This window comes from Arachis ipaensis, chromosome B5, assembly GCF_059453495.1.
Source record: "Arachis ipaensis isolate K30076 ecotype BB chromosome B5, ASM5945349v1, whole genome shotgun sequence".
Taxonomy (NCBI): domain Eukaryota; kingdom Viridiplantae; phylum Streptophyta; class Magnoliopsida; order Fabales; family Fabaceae; genus Arachis; species Arachis ipaensis.
In genome coordinates this window covers 4289975-4306118 of record NC_142440.1, presented here as the reverse complement: position 1 = coordinate 4306118, position 16144 = coordinate 4289975, and the positions used below count along the sequence as shown (strand labels likewise).

Genomic DNA, 16144 nt, shown 5'->3' with positions numbered 1-16144 from the left:
GGTAGGTGTCTGAATAACAAGTTGGTCAAGAGAAAACCCTTCAATGGTGAATAGCTACTTGCCATCTTCCTTTTCTTTCTTTCTTTACAGCGTGTTATACACAAAGGGAATACAATCAATATAACTGTTCATAAGGCAAATAAATTCAAGTAGCTTTTCAGGGCATAATAACAATAACAATAATAATAATTTAATATACTGATAATGTAAAGAATTTTATACAATCATTCAATGAGATTCAGATATTCAGACGAGATTTTAAGTAGTAGGTTAGAAAATTAGTTAATTTGTTGATACAGTGATACACGATTAGTTGTTTGTATAAATTTTTTTTATACTAATGGTACATGAAAATTAAATTCTAATAATAATCATATTTGATAATTGCGATTGACTAAGCTTACTGTGCAGGACTCAATACAGTTATGAAATTTTCCTGTCAGTATAATTTAAACTATCCAGAGCATTTTTTTCCTATTGTTACTATTTTGATAACTTTGATAGTTTTCAACACAAATAGGATTTGATAAGACGATGTTGCCTTGTCGCCAACTACACTTATGAAAATAGACAACGACGACCATTTATGGTAAAACAAGATAAAAAGACATCTTCAATGAAGATTTCTTTTTTAAATGTTTAAAATGTTATCGTCTGACTAGTGACTACTATTCATGAGTTAGGAGTTCCGTAGTGTAGTTTTATTCCCTCAAAAGCAATGAGGTAAAGAAGGAATTGACGAATAAAACAAATATGGTAACAATTTTAATCAAGCACATAACAAGGTAGGGTGCTGGTTGCGGTGGTTTAGAGTATTATTCTCTCCAAAAGCAATGAGGAATGAAAAAAGAACTGACATAATTTGTATGCATGGTATTGTGAAATCAGTAAATATTTACTAAAAGTCACACAAACATAAATATATAATTGGATGAAATTGGAACACAGTGCAAAACCTAATATAAACTCAAATAAAATGCTAAAAATTATAATCAACCACATAACATTAGTACTACAAAATAGTTAGAGACCCTGTAGTTTATGGTATTATTCACCCTAAAAGCAATCCAATGAGGTATCTATCTAAATATCTAGGTCGAGTGTAACACTCTTGTGTTGGTGTAACACACCCTCTTAGCTAACCACCCTTTCAAAACAAGCAAAACAACTAAACTACAGACTATATAGGAAAAAATATTATTTATGATAACGTGACCCGTTATTTGCAACTCTAGTTCTTACTTCTTATTAAGGATCTAACAAAAATGCATACCCAACAATGATAAACCAGAGATGAATAATCTCAACAACTTGGTTTCAATTGTGTTCAATTTAATTGGTCTAACAAAGGGACCAAACAATGTCTCTTTATGTTATTTGCTATCATCTGAGTCTGCAGCAGCATCTTCATCAAATGAACTCATCATGGAGAATAATGGTGAGGCTGTTTGGTGCTGTGTATGCTTGTCGAGGTTAAAGGACGAAGACGAAATTCGAGTCCTTCCTTGCCTGCACAAGTTCCACAAGATTTGTGTGAATAGATGGCTCAAAGGTCGCCACAAAACCTGCCCCCTCTGCCGGTTTTCGATGGGAGGTGGCGGCGAGGAGAAGTCGCACCACCGCCCCGAAATGTTCACCGAAGAGATGTTGATATGGTTTTCTTCTTTCCATATAGCTGGTATGTAGTTCTTGTGCTAAAATAGTAAAAGTTTTCACCATAGGGAATCTGTGCAAGTGTCTATATAAAGCATAGCCCTTGCTTTGCTTTTACCATTTTTATGCTTTTTGTTTTTTTTTTTTTTTGTTGCTGCAAGGCTTATGATCCTGATTCTAAGAATGGTGAAAAATGACCAATGTTATTAATTCGGCTGCAAATTAGATGAGCAAGTTCACAAAGACTCTAAACTGGCCAGAGGCAAAAATAATACACCTTATTGTTCCTTTCACGTACACTAATTTGTTCAGTGTTTACTGTTTACCATTGTTCTCTCCTAATATTTGATAAAGAATTATACAATATGGATAACATAATTGAATATCCAATATGACATGTTCATAAATTAACATCCCCAGAATATCTAAATGCGATTTAGTATCTATGATTCGGATAATTGAGTGTAGGGGCCTTTTTTGTCAAGTTTTCTAAACCCATACTTTATGGTCTTTGCAAGAACTTATTCGTCCTTTAGTAGATGGTTGGATGGTCAATATTCAATAATGGGTTGCAGTGCTTGGAAAGATAAAGACAAGTCTAAACAAATAGGTAAAGTGAAAGATATATAGTGGTAGCCATGGTTCTTGAGTGAGAAAAAAAAAGGAGCCTAGTAGGTTAGGTATCATATATCATTTCATAAGATAAGATGAGACATCATTTTCCAGAGAAAACTGTTTAATTCTCTTGGTCATGCACGACGGTTTTTAATTATTTATTTTTGATATGGTCTCAAATTTTTCGATTATTCTCTTTTCTTTTCTTCCTTTTTTTTCCGTCAAAGTAAGATTATGTCGGCTTATAATGAGTATATCTGCCCTTTTGAAGGGCCAATAGATAACAAAAACAAATAAATTCCGTTGCCGGGAATCGAACCCGGGTCTCCTGGGTGAAAGCCAGATATCCTAACCGCTGGACGACAACGGATTTAATGTTAAAGTTGGCCATTATATTTTATTTATACTATGATTTATATTTAATGTGATTAATATAATGCATAAATTACCTAAAAGGAATGTGAAAGATTATGTTTGGTTATAAAATTGGCGGAATGTTTTTTTTTTGTCATGTAAAAAAAAAGATTGAGAGAATATAGCATCATGTGCAAGTATATATAGCAAAAGTAACCCAACAAAAAGATGATAGTATTCTATGCTATAAAGTATCATGCATAGAATATAACAGCTTAAATAATTCTTTCTTAATATTTATTAGTCTTGTGCATTTTATGATTTTCTCTGTACTAATAGGGCTTATTGTTGTGTGGTAATGTACATTTAGCTATTCAGCTATTGTACTCTAAACGAAATGAATTACATTACCAATAATATTTTTCAATGCTTAGCACCACATTTAAAATATTCTATCTCGTATATTTATAAGAATATTTGTTAAGGTGTTTAAGAAAATAGAATAATTAAATAATTAAGTTTTCAATCCAAGTTATAATATATTTATTTAAAAAATATATCTATAATTTTTTAATGAAATTTTACAAAATAATCTGGTAGTAGTGCTACTTAATTAATTAGAAATATCTTAGACCCATTCTCTAATATCTCTTGTGTATAAATATTCTTATAAAAAAATTATATTGTAAGTCAAGTTATTGATTAATAATTATTTTTTATTTTTATAGTTGTCTCTTTCATTCTTCTTTCATTCTTCTTCTTTTAAAGTTTACATCTTTCTTTCATTTCAATCAAGGTTGAGATCCAATCGTGAAAAGAATCAAATAATAAAAGCAAAATCTAAATTCTATATTCATTTTTCATTTTATTGAAGATTCGCATGGAAAAATCAAAGTCAAATTCAAAGATTCTACGTAAAGTACTCAACCTAGAATAACAGATGAAAAATAACGTTATTCTATTTTAAAACTGCAAAAAGTTGTAAAGTCTATACAGAGTTTAATTATGAATTTATGATAGCTAATAAAATATTTGTCTATCAACGTTATATAAATATCTGATTTTAGTTTAATTACACATGCATCTTATTTTAATTTATGTAAAAAAAATTTAATTTATTCATTTACACATAGATGGAATAATAGCCCACATCAATTTACTTGTGAGAGAGAAAGAGTTTCAATTTAAATAATACTTCAAAAAATTTTATCAATAATAAAATATAATATTTTAAAATTTTTAAAATATAATATATAATTAATATAGTTGATGAGAGTATTATATTACAGTACTCCTATTAACTATATTGTATTATATACTATATTTTAAAAATTTTGAATATTATATTTATTATTAATAAAAATTTTATAGAATATGATTTAAATTTTTTTTAAAGATTTTGAGTACTGTTTAAATACACGTATTGGAATTAAGGATGACCTATTTAAATTAAAAAAAATTTAAAATATAAAAGATATAAACATATTTAATTTTAATCACAATACTTCAAATATTATTTTAATCGTAAATTTTTTATAATAATACACATATCTCAATAATTATGAATTTATCTAGTGATATGCCTATTTTTTTTATTTTATATATCTCATTTGCAAATAAGATAAAGTCAAATAAAATTATATCTTATTTTATTTACAGTGTAACAAAATATATGTATACTAATTTCGTTTATATGATAAACGAATTATGTAACGACACCTAAAAACATCAAAATACCTATTTCAATAAATAAAATAATTAAAATATTTATTTAAAAAAATTACTAACCAACTTAAAGTGGTCATCTAACCAAGATTAAGAAATTGAATTTCATCCTTTGAATACAATAACTTATTAGCTAGTCAAATTTTTTATCTTTGACAAAAAATTTATCAAGGAAGTCAATTAGTTAAATTCTCTTAAATTACTTTTCTTTCTCTAATAACATAAATTAAATTATACATCTAAATACCGAACACTAATTATTATGTACAAAGATATTGATAAAATTGTGAAAGAATAAGAAAAGAAAAGAATGCGAAATTTTATTGATTATTGATTGATTGAATTGTACTGAAGTGTATTGTAAACTATGAAGGTAAAACTAAATATATATAGAGCATTGTCCTATGAAAGATAAAAGCAAATAAAGATAAGATAAGAACAATTAAAGATAAGATAAAGATAAAATAATAAAGACTAAAATTAAAATTGAATTTTTGTATTCTGTTGGGCTGAATTTGTGGGCCACGATACTTCTTTATTGTTGTCATGGGCTAAAGTAGAAGAGTAGTTTAATACGCCCCCGCAAGCTGTAGATGGAAGATGTCAATAATTCACAGCTTGGATAAGTTCCGATGAAATTGTTGAGAAAAGCGCGTCTGACGTGGTGACGCAGAGGAAGATGCGTGCGGCAGAGCTTGAGCTGCCTACTGCAAAAATATAAAAGGAGATGCTGTGCTTGAGCAGCGATCTTTAAACAATTGCGTGCGGCGGAGCTTGAGCTGCCGACGACAAAAATACATAAAAGGAGATGCTGTGCTTGAGCAGCGATCTTTAACCAATTGCGTGCGGCGGAGCTTGAGCTGCCGACGGCAAAAATACATAAAAGGAGATGGTGTGCTTGAGCATCGATCTTTAATCAATTGCGTGCGGAGGAGCTTGAGCTGCCGACGGCAAAAATACATAAAAGGAGATGCTGTGCTTGAGGGAGAGAGAGCAAGCAGCGATCTTCATAAAAAAAAGAATGAAAAAATAAAAAATAAAAAATAAAATAAAAAATAAAAAATAAAAAAATAAGCGTGTAAAATGCAACAAGATTGATCTTTAGAGGGCGCGTATGGCGCAATAAGAGTGGTCTTCAAATGGCGCGTAGAGCGCAATAAGAGTGCAGATGGAACTGCTAGAACAGATGCACATTGAACTGCTAGAACAGATGCAGATTGAATTGCTGAAACAGAATACTGACGAAACTCCCGGAAGAAGTTGCAGATGAAATGCTAGAAGAAGGCGCAGACGGAATTGCTGGTAAAGAACCGGGATAATCAAAACTGTGGTAGAATTTTCACTTGGATACATGTAACTAAATCTATGATTATTTATTGTGGGAGGAAGTTGAAAAAGAAGCATGGTGATTTCTCACCGAAAAGATGATAACTTATATATCCTCCTCAAGGAGGATAACATGGCTCTGATACCATGATAAAATTGTGAAAGAATAAGAAAAGAAAAGAATGCGAAATTTTATTGATTATTGATTGATTGAATTGTACTGAAGTGTATTGTAAACTATGAAGGTAAAACTAAATATATATAGAGCATTGTCCTATGAAAGATAAAAGCAAATAAAGATAAGATAAGAACAATTAAATATAAGATAAAGATAAAATAATAAAGACTAAAATTAAAATTGAATTTTTGTATTCTGTTGGGCTGAATTTGTGGGTCACGATACTTCTTTATTGTTGTCATGGGCTAAAGTAGAAGAGTAGTTTAATAGATATTTCTATTTATTTATTATTAACCTCTCATTATTGTTTTTTTTTTTTTTCTTTCAAAGTCTTCCCTTGTTCTTTTATATTATTATTATTATTATTTTGTTATTTACTCAAGTACGATTTTACACATCCATAATATTATATGACTTGATATGATATAACTAACTTCTTCTGTTATATATTTTTTTAGGTATAGATAATTTTACTTTGGTTTTTTTTTTTTAAATAAAAAGGAGAATCAACCAGGCTAAAATATAGAAGAAAAGTTAAGTATCGGTTTGATTTGTTCTTTTAATATTTTTGTTTTTATAATTTTATACATATTGAAAATTAAAATGTGAACTATATAGTCCTAAATTGTGTGAGAATTCTTGTAGTATCCTCAAATAGTTAAGTCATCAATCATGAAACTAAGTAGTAACCTCAGAGTCCACATCTAGAGTGGTTAATTGTCTACGTTTGCCTTCACATCAATGACATCGGTAAAATTATTTTTATTTTTCAATGAATTTTTAAAGCGATCCATTAAATGAAAATTTCGTAATTTTTTTAAATAAAAAATCAATTTCATCCTAATATATATTTTCTTAGGTTTATTAACATATTAACAAAGTTACACCAAATTTCTAAAAATCAAATTGATCATCGTATCATTTTAGTTATTGGTTTATTCATTTAGAAATTCAACCAGTTTAATTAAAATAATATATAAAATTATAAATCAATATATAAAAATATAAATATATGATAATATAAATTTTAAAAATACATAAATTAAAACTATTACACAATTACATCTCATAAATCAAATAATCTAGTAGTATAAAACGGATACATTTAATTTGTGGTTAATGCATATTTATAGGAACTCTAAGTAGTTCACTCAATTTAATTGTAACATTTACCAATTATAAACTACTTCCCATTCTCAAATGGGGTGTTTGTGTTTTATTTTATTTTTTTCCATTTAATAACTAATTGCAAAAAACGGATTCAAACATGCCATTATTTCAATCACTGATAAGTAATTGCATTCCACCCAAGTTGGACGTTAGTTGTTGGGCCTATTAAAGTGATATTAAGATAAATAAATAATAATCATGGCATCAAATATCAAATTAACAAAAAAATATCAAATTAACAACGCCCCATAAATATCAAATTAAACGAAACGGAAGTGAAATATGAAATATCACATGGACGTAGCTTGTGACAAAAATGAGAAATCACATCATTATGGAAAACTGGCAAAGCCATGGACTTTTATGTAAAGGACATTACACTACACACGAATATTAAAGAGATAAAAAGTGATTGAGATAGGGAAAAGCTAAGCTTGTTTGCCAAAACGTAGTAGTACTATTATCATTTTAATAAAAACACAACCATCTTATTTATTTTATGTTATTCTATTGGCAAGTTGTTGCCATCAATTAATTAACAAATATGGATAAGATAACACGTTGATCGTCATTAGTGTCCATTCGGAAAATCCAAAGTTGGGCAAGATATGGTGGTATTAAAATAACCCCATATGACTATCCTTACATTAATGTCATATAGTTAAGATATCCACCCTGCAGGTTACACTACTCTTCCTTATAGACTTTATAGTGTCTTTGCTATATGCATGTGAAAGAAACAATCAAAATGTGCATCAGTTTAAACTAATTTTGGGTTCAGCAAGATCGAACTATTAACTTTTTAAATTTAGAATTCTGATACCATAATCATGTCATAATATCACTCATTCCAAAAATTTCAACTGATGGAAAAAGACAATACTAATGGTTATATCTCTAATACTTTCCTAAACTTCCATTGTACACATTGTACAAATATTCCATTGGCTCCCTATACTTTTTCTTATCAAATATGTAAAAAATGTTGGAAAAGTATAAGTAACCAATAATATTTTTGAACAATGTGAATTAATAGGGTTAAAAATTAAAGAGTAAACTACCATTTGTACCCACGAAAGTTGAAAACGCTGACATATCTACCCATATAAAAAAAATTACCATTTGTACCCATAAAAAATTATTTTTACAGGCAAAATTATCCAAACACTAAAAAATTACCTAAAATCCCTAAATTACCCTCATCTTCACCACCACACCACCTCCTTCACCCAATCACCTTTCTAACCCTAACCCTCTTCACCCAGCCACCACCCCTCTTTTCTAATCCTAACCCTCTTCATCCAGTCACCACCTCTCTTTCTCTTTCTAATCTCAAATCCCACCACCCAACACATTCCTTTATCTCTCTGTAAAGCTTTTCTTGAACTTCCGGATTCGCAATCAGCTGCGCTATCCCCCATTCCACCGCCGTCGCCGTCGTGTCCGTTCCCCCGTTCAGGAACTTTGAGCAGAGGGAAACCAATTCATCATTTAAAGGACCAGATTTCCTCCCTTCAACCTTCAGATCGAACAGTGTGTCAAGGTATGAGAACGTTGTTGCGATTTCGTCGGAGCCTGAATTCTCTATAACTTTTCTTCTATGTTCAATCAACGGTACAATGAAATCCACCTGTTCCTTTCGAACTTGTAACACTCTTTTCCTCTATTTCGAAAAGAAAGGACTCAGGATCGGAAGTTAATCATCGAGTCTTGGATTCAGAGTTATGAGAACGTTCTTCATCACTTGATCTATTTTCTCCACCTTGTGTTCTTCCATGTCGAGGCCAAAACACATTGCAACGAGGATACAGAACGTCGCGAACCTCGCGTCTTTGCGGACGAAGACAACGCCATTGTTGTTCTCTGCTTCAGTTCTGAGGCGGTTAATGAGCTTCTCCATGGCATTGTCCCTCACGGTACGGAACTCCCTCAGCCTGGTGGAGCTCAGCATGTTCTGAACCATGTTCCGCCACAGAGACTTTCAAACCGGTCCGTAAACGGCGGCGTTAACGGTGAATTTGTTAGAGCTGAAGATAGTCCTGGTAGGATATCTCATCAATGTGGGATTGGAGATTAGAAAGGAAAAGAGGGGTGGTGGCTGCGTGAAGAGGGTTAGGGTTAGAAAGGTGATTGGGTGAAAGAGGTGGTGTGGTGGTGAAGATGAGGGTAATTTAGAGATTTTAGGTAATTTTTTAGTGTTTGGATAATTTTGTCTGTAAAAATATTTTTTTTATGGGTAGATATGTCAGCGTTTTTAACTTTCGTAGGTACAAATAGTAGTTTATTCAAAATTAAATTAATCTTAAATTTAATTAGTAGCATTAAATTAGGATGTAGTATATTTTTATTTGATTGGTAGTTGTTCATGTTATTCAAGATGATCATTGTTTAGCTAACACTCTCCAAAACTAATGTACACATACAGCATATATAAAACGTGGTGCAATTTGGATAAAAATGCAAAACGCCAAACCCAAGTGAAAAATGCCAAAAACAGAACAAGAAGTCAAGAAGGGCAGAAGGCCATGAAAGTTGCTTGTAGAGTCCCTACAAAAGAGGAATGACAAAAGCAACACTTGTTCAAAAGAGGAATGACAAAAGCATACATTCAAATTACATTCCTTATATTACATATATTGATTTAATTCAATTTTCTTTTGGCTTGAACAAATCTCATGGTTAGAAGAGATTTTGAACGTGGAAATTAAAGAGTTACAGCCACCAATATTGCAAAAATAAACATAAGAGCGATGCATTCTTACATCATCATCATCATTATCATACATACACTCACTTAGAGTAAGGGGTAAAACAAGTGAGTGATGAAGGTGCTTTCTTTTTTCATGAATTTCATTGCAGCATTAATGGCACACTAACTAAGAATCTAGCTAGATAGATACTCAAAATGGTGCTGTAAATGTTCGGTACAGGGCTCTCTTCTTCTTTTGCTGATGATTCAACACTGCTGCTTCACATAGCTGCAACAATCACATGCACATTTTGCAACGTCAATTTGGTAAAACACTTTCTTTAGAAAGTCATACACAACTCTATATATTATTACTAAAACAAAAAAGAGATCACAAAACATAAACAAACAAAATCACTAGCAACTAAAATGTGTGTATTTATGTATATAAATGAAGATGCATGCCTTTTGTTGCTGCCTCTTGAGTCTTGCATTCTCTTCCAGCAAGTGATCCACTTTAAGCTGCAACTCGCTCGTATATGCCTGAAATAATAAACAGCAAAACCAAACAAAATGAAGACTTGAAGCAAAAAGCAAAAGAAAAGAACACTAGTGTTGAAACAGTATGCATGTGGAGGAAGAAGAAGAAAGATGGAATCTTTTCCTGTTTTCTAGCGCGTGATCGAGCAGCAGATTCACGATTCTTAATCATGCGCTTGTTGCGGCGGTCGACCGTAGGGGCGGGATCAGAGGAGGTTTCAGGAAACCGGTTAGCGGTGGCGAAGCAGGGGAGAGAAGAAGAGGAAGGAATGGTGTCAAATAATGGTGAAGAAGAGAAAGGAAGCTTGGTAGTGGAGGGAGGTGATGGTGCAGCAGGATGAGGGGGATGGCCGAAGGGATTATGATGAGGATGGTGATGGTGGTTGCGGTTAATAGGGCGATGATGAGAACAGAGGCTGAGAGCAGTGAGGGATTGCGGCGGTGCAGGAGATAAGGGAGAGGGGGATGGAGAGGGCGAGGGTGGAGGATCGGAGTTGGTGGTGGTGTTAATGGTGAAGGGACGGGCGAGGAAGTCTTGGAAGATGAAGGCCGCGGAGGAGGAGGAAGAGGAGGAAGAGGGTCTGGTGCTGTGGTCGTTCAAGGAAGCGAGGTTGATGTCCTTCCACACCTCTTCCATGGTGCTTCAGATTCAGCAGGGTTTTCAGCTTCAAACTCAAGGGTTTAATAGTAGTAGTAGGGAGTGTTACAAAAAGGTACATACTCTGGTGAAATCGAGACCACGTGAAGTTCATACCTGACCTTCAGTCAAATTATTTAATAACTCTTAGATATTAACTTTACGTGAAGTCAATTGCACCTAAATTTTTATTTATAAAAATATATTTATATATTAAAATTAACTATTAATATATTTGTATATAATATATATATAATTTAATTTAATTTATTTTTAATATATATTTTAGACTAATAACTAATTTTGTTGATTGATTTTAATGTACACGTTAACGTAATCAAACGCATTATCATACATTACTATTCATCTCAACTTTATATCTCGGATATGCTTTCCTTATTTGCCTTATATGCTCTATTTCTTCTCATTTCTTTGTTTAATTTAATTCGTCAAGTACTTCACTACCATCGTTATCATCTCAAGTCTTTCTCATTGGATCAAAAACTATAATCATTAATCATTAATTTAATAAAAGACGAGTGTTCCTCCAGAATGTCTTTATATATAAATAATAATTCGAAATTATTATATAATTTGCGTTATAATGTCAACTTTTTCTATAAATTCATACAAAACACAATGAAAAAAATATATAAGGAACGACATTATCAAAAATAAAAATAATATTATTATTTTTTACATAAATATCTATATTTTAAAAATTATCTTCGTATATAAGTATACTTTAATTATAAGTTACATCAATTGTGTGTGTTAATAAATATATTATATTAAGTATTATTTAATAATGCTTATAAAATAATACCAATATTGTTGTAATATTTATTTCTATCTTAAATTAAGTTATAATTTTTATTTCTTATTTATTTAATATTTATTTTTATCTTAATTTAAGATAAAAATAAATATTAAATATTATTGTCATCATAGGTAAGTTAAAATTTAAGTTCTGAACTTTTTGAAATTAGGGTTCAAAAATTTTAAATTAAGATATTCTCTATCTTGATTTTCTAAAGTTTAAGTTCTTAATTTTCTAAAGTTTAAGTTTTTAATTTTAAATTAGAGTTCAATGATGTTTGAAATTAAGTTTTCTCTATTTTTTGTTATTGTTGTTAAATTTGAAGGAAAAAATATTTTTTTTTGTTGAATTTGAATTATTTGAAGTGTGGATTGTTAAATTTGAAAATTTTCAAATGTGGTATTGTTGGTAGTGGTGATTGATGACCAAGCAAAAAAAATACAGTACATATTAGTTGTGATAAAAAAGTATTTATGTCATTTAAAAATTATTGTATAAAATAAAGACAATTTAGATTTTAACTACAAACTTTAAGAATCAAAATAATACTTATTCTATTTAACATCTATTTAATATTGAATTAGTTTAATAAAATTTGTAATTTGTTAGGTATTTTTGTTAAAATATTTAAGATTGTTGGGCCTTGTACATTTATGATCACAAATGACAATACATTATAAGAGAAAGGATTGCACATAGAAAATTAAATTAATTAGTTGAAACATGTCCCTCACTCACTGTTTACCAGTGTGTATGGATGCTTGATACTTTGAAGCAGATTGTGTGAGTAGTCAAATCACACGTGACACGCGCGTGGACCAACATCCCAATTCCTAAGTGGGCCAACTGCATCTCTCATACATAGAAAGTAACACTCTTTTTACCTAAAAAGTAAATTAATTAACTTTTAATTTGCTTACTTATTTATATTATTATCGGTTTTCCTATGTATGATCTCTTAAATAAAAAAAAAAAAGATATTTGTTGTATTTTGCTAAAAATACTAATCTGTTAACATTTTTCTTTAAGATAATAATATAATAACCAGCTGCCTAAAAAATATTATTTCATCAATTATACAGTTTTATTTATATCATCAGTAAACGGTGATTTTTACTTAGACACAAACATCAAGCATGTAATTTTAGAGTAGGATTTTTAATAGAATATGTTAAAAAATAACTTTTTTAATTGATCAAATTAGTTAATTTATTTTTTATTATAAAATTATTTTTATAATTTTTTTTTTGAAAGATTTAGGATTTATTATTAAGATTTGAGTATTAGATTTAAAAATAAAAAATTTAATTTGGAAATTAAAATAAAAAAGATTTCAAAAAATTAGGTGTAAAAAAGTAGTTTATAATTAAATTATTTTCAATATTAATAAGTAATGAGCATGTATCACTTTGACATAATATGTGCATCATCATATGTCCACTTGTTATTACTTTTGGGCTCACCATATATCACTATCAATTCTTGCAGCAACAGATAATACCAACAAAGAAATGTCAATTTGACGATTAAAAATAAGATAATATTAAAGAGAAAATGTCAGAATTGTTCTAATTATTATTTCTTAAAATTCAATTATGAAGGGCTCATTTTTTTGGATATGCAAATTTTGTGTGTGTTGTACATAGGTATGAAGGTGGGTAGTGTTAGACATGAATGTGGAATAATTTTTTTTGAACCATAAAGTGAAAAAATCGGACTGTCTGATTTCTTTGTTAAAAAAATTATGAACACAATTGGACCATCCGATTTGTGTAGAAGAGAAAATCGGACAATCCGATTTGTACTTTTAAAATTTTTTTATTTTGAAAACAAAAATTGGATAGTCCGATTTTAATATTATTTTTTTAATTGTTTAAAATACAAATCGGAGGGTCCGATTTGTGTAATGCAATTTTTTTTAATTTTTTAAACACAAATCGAAAGGTCCGATTTACTCTTGACACCACAACTGCGTAAAGCATTCGTACACTTCATAACTGTGTCCTACACCATCCCTCCTTTCATATCTAAATTAAAAAGTGTCATTTTAATTTTTTTTCTCAATATTATTGATTGCTACTTGTGGTCGTTAATATGTAGAGAGAGGGGGAGAAAAATCATGGGATGGCATTTGGAAAACAGAATAATATGAATATAGAACATGCGGAGAGGCAAGAAGTATTGTGAATCAGTGTTACATCGTTTTCTTTGATATGTTATAATCTATTTTCTTTACAACAAAAGAACTACCTTCTTGTTTCCTATAATTATAATAGGATATATTTGATATTTATTATGTCATTTTCTCATATACCTGTATTCATAGTAATCAGGGACCAATCTAGGTTATAAGGAGGAGGGACACTTGCATCTTGAATTAAAAAATTATATATAAAATATATATTTATTTTATTATTATAGTATTTTTGTTTCCATGGTAAATTATAAATAATTTTTTTTGAGGATTAGGTTTAAAAAACATTTTATTAAATTTGATATAAGTATTGAAAACAAAAAGAAATAAATAAGTTAACTCAATAAAAAATAATATATAGTGATAATATACTTGTGAGTTGTGAAACTAGTCGTCGCTTAGTCAACTACCAAACCAAATTTAATTTTCTAAACATGCGTGAAGTATTAGTAGTGTTTTTTTCTTTTAAAATTGGTTGAGATAACGCTACTAAAAAATTATTTTTTAGCGACAATTTATGTTACCTTTAGCGATAATAAAAATAATTATTTATATATTTATTGGTAATTAAATATTAATTATTATATACTTTAATTTGTTGTTAAAATATTTTAGCAATAAGTAAAGACTTTTGTAATGGTCACAAAAATATAATTATTTTTTTCATATATTACAAAATATATATATATATATATATATATATATATATATATATATATATGTATACAGTATTTTTAAACTTTTAAACTAACAAGATACTAAAATTAAAAGAAAAGACATATATAGAAAATGATCTCCAGCTATGTTTAAAATAAAGAAAAAACCATTATAATTAATTCTTTTATTATGTTAGATTGATATATTTTTCATATATATATTTTTTGGTACTTGTACATAATTCTAATTTCAAAATTATAACTATATCAATGTGAAAAACAAAATTCATTCCAATATATTTTTGTCTCACTGTTTTTCAAATTGATCACTGAGGTCTGAGGGTAATAGGCTATTAGTTACTATTTGAATTAGATGGAGTGAGATGGACCACCCTCCATTCTTTCTTAGTGGATGTCTTATTCAAGATTCAAGATAGCTACTTACTGTCCCGATTTTCTCTTTTCCATGATTCTTCTAATATTTTTATGGTAATGATGAATATAAATTAGGATAATATACATATTTAAAATAATTGGAGAATATATTTACAAAATTATAACATTTTAAAAGAATTTATATTTTGGCCATATTTTTTTTAAGTCGTTGTTACAGAACACAGCTTAAGTTGGGGAGAAAATATTTAATTTATGAATTATTTCCTTCGATAATGTTATTAAGGATAAATTCAAATTAAACAAAATATACATTACACTAAAAACATTTAAAAAACTAACAACCAAAACATAACAAACTTTCAAACAAATAAATAATAAGTAATATTATATGACAAAACACGAATACATTTTTTCATATTTATTATTGAGTACTTTAAATATTGTGTTTTTTTAATTTTCTCCAAATAATTTCACCATATTAATCACTTATATCATTTTAATTTTACCAATTCACTTCCTTCATTATTCTACCTTTATTATCATGTACTTATATTTTTGTGATCTACTTTACTTAATAGTTATTATTTGTCACAATTGCACTCTTTTATTTTTTTTCTTGTTTTAAAATTCTCAGTATTCCAATATTTTATCCTAATATTTTGTACTAAATATATTATTTTATAAGCTTTATTTCTTAAATTTTATTATTTTTAAGACGTATTTTTTTTCTTATTTAACTATTTTACTATACTCTTATTGTCAATAAAAATCACTTTATTATACTCTTTTGGCCATTATTTTAATTTATGTAAACCGCAGTACTCTATCAAATTTTACATATTTTTATGTAAACCATTACGTTCCGTCCAAATTAGTGCAAATCTTACTAAATTCTAAACCGTGACATCATAAGGTGATAAAAAATTGCACTAAATAAGGTGAAAAAAAAAACTGACATATAATATTTAATTTATACAAATGCTCTAGTCACATAATATATATATATATATATATATATATATATATATATATAAAAGTAATAAATGTTTACAGAGAATAATTTATCTAATTTTTCATTATAATAAAAAATTATACCAATGTCAAGTGATAAAAAAAATATAAAAGGCTAAATATAATAAATTACCGTCAATTTTTTACTCTAAAGACAAGTATTATATTCTAAAAAAAATC

The 16144-nt window shown here is 28.9% G+C and overlaps 2 protein-coding genes, 1 non-coding gene and 1 pseudogene across 3 annotated transcripts; 1 reads left to right on the top strand and 3 right to left on the bottom strand.

Moving 5' to 3' along the window:
* Window positions 1–1159: 1159 nt before the first annotated feature.
* LOC148563238 (E3 ubiquitin-protein ligase MPSR1-like) lies at window positions 1160–1875 on the top strand. Its single transcript, XM_088488054.1, has one exon. The coding sequence runs from the start codon at window positions 1294–1296 to the stop codon at window positions 1684–1686; it is 393 nt and encodes a 130-aa protein (XP_088344180.1). The 5' UTR covers window positions 1160–1293; the 3' UTR covers window positions 1687–1875.
* Window positions 1876–2566: 691 nt separating this feature from the next.
* On the bottom strand, window positions 2567–2638 carry TRNAE-UUC (transfer RNA glutamic acid (anticodon UUC)). The gene has a single exon. It is a non-coding gene; the product is annotated as a tRNA-Glu (tRNA).
* A 5680-nt stretch (window positions 2639–8318) lies between these two features.
* LOC107639983 (cytochrome P450 77A3-like) lies at window positions 8319–8921 on the bottom strand (annotated as a pseudogene).
* A 606-nt stretch (window positions 8922–9527) lies between these two features.
* Window positions 9528–10910, bottom strand: LOC107641635 (protein FD). The gene is made up of 3 exons (XM_088488592.1): window positions 10378–10910; window positions 10176–10256; window positions 9528–9999 (listed from the first exon to the last, which is right to left on the bottom strand). Exons 1-3 carry the CDS (start codon window positions 10885–10887, stop codon window positions 9922–9924), a joined length of 669 nt encoding a protein of 222 aa, XP_088344718.1. The 5' UTR covers window positions 10888–10910; the 3' UTR covers window positions 9528–9921.
* Between the last annotated feature and the right edge of the window lie 5234 nt (window positions 10911–16144).

Excerpts from the sequence above, each read along its gene's own strand:
- LOC148563238 (XM_088488054.1), top strand. The coding sequence starts at position 1,294 with ATGAATAATCTCAACAACTTGGTTTCAATTGTGTTCAATTTAATTGGT.
- LOC107641635 (XM_088488592.1), bottom strand. The coding sequence starts at position 10,887 with ATGGAAGAGGTGTGGAAGGACATCAACCTCGCTTCCTTGAACGACCAC. Across the intron at positions 10,257-10,377 it reads CTCGATCACGCGCTAGAAAA|CAGGCATATACGAGCGAGTT; the intron begins CAGGAAAAGATT and ends TGTTTATTATTT. Across the intron at positions 10,000-10,175 it reads TCAAGAGGCAGCAACAAAAG|CTATGTGAAGCAGCAGTGTT; the intron begins GCATGCATCTTC and ends TGATTGTTGCAG.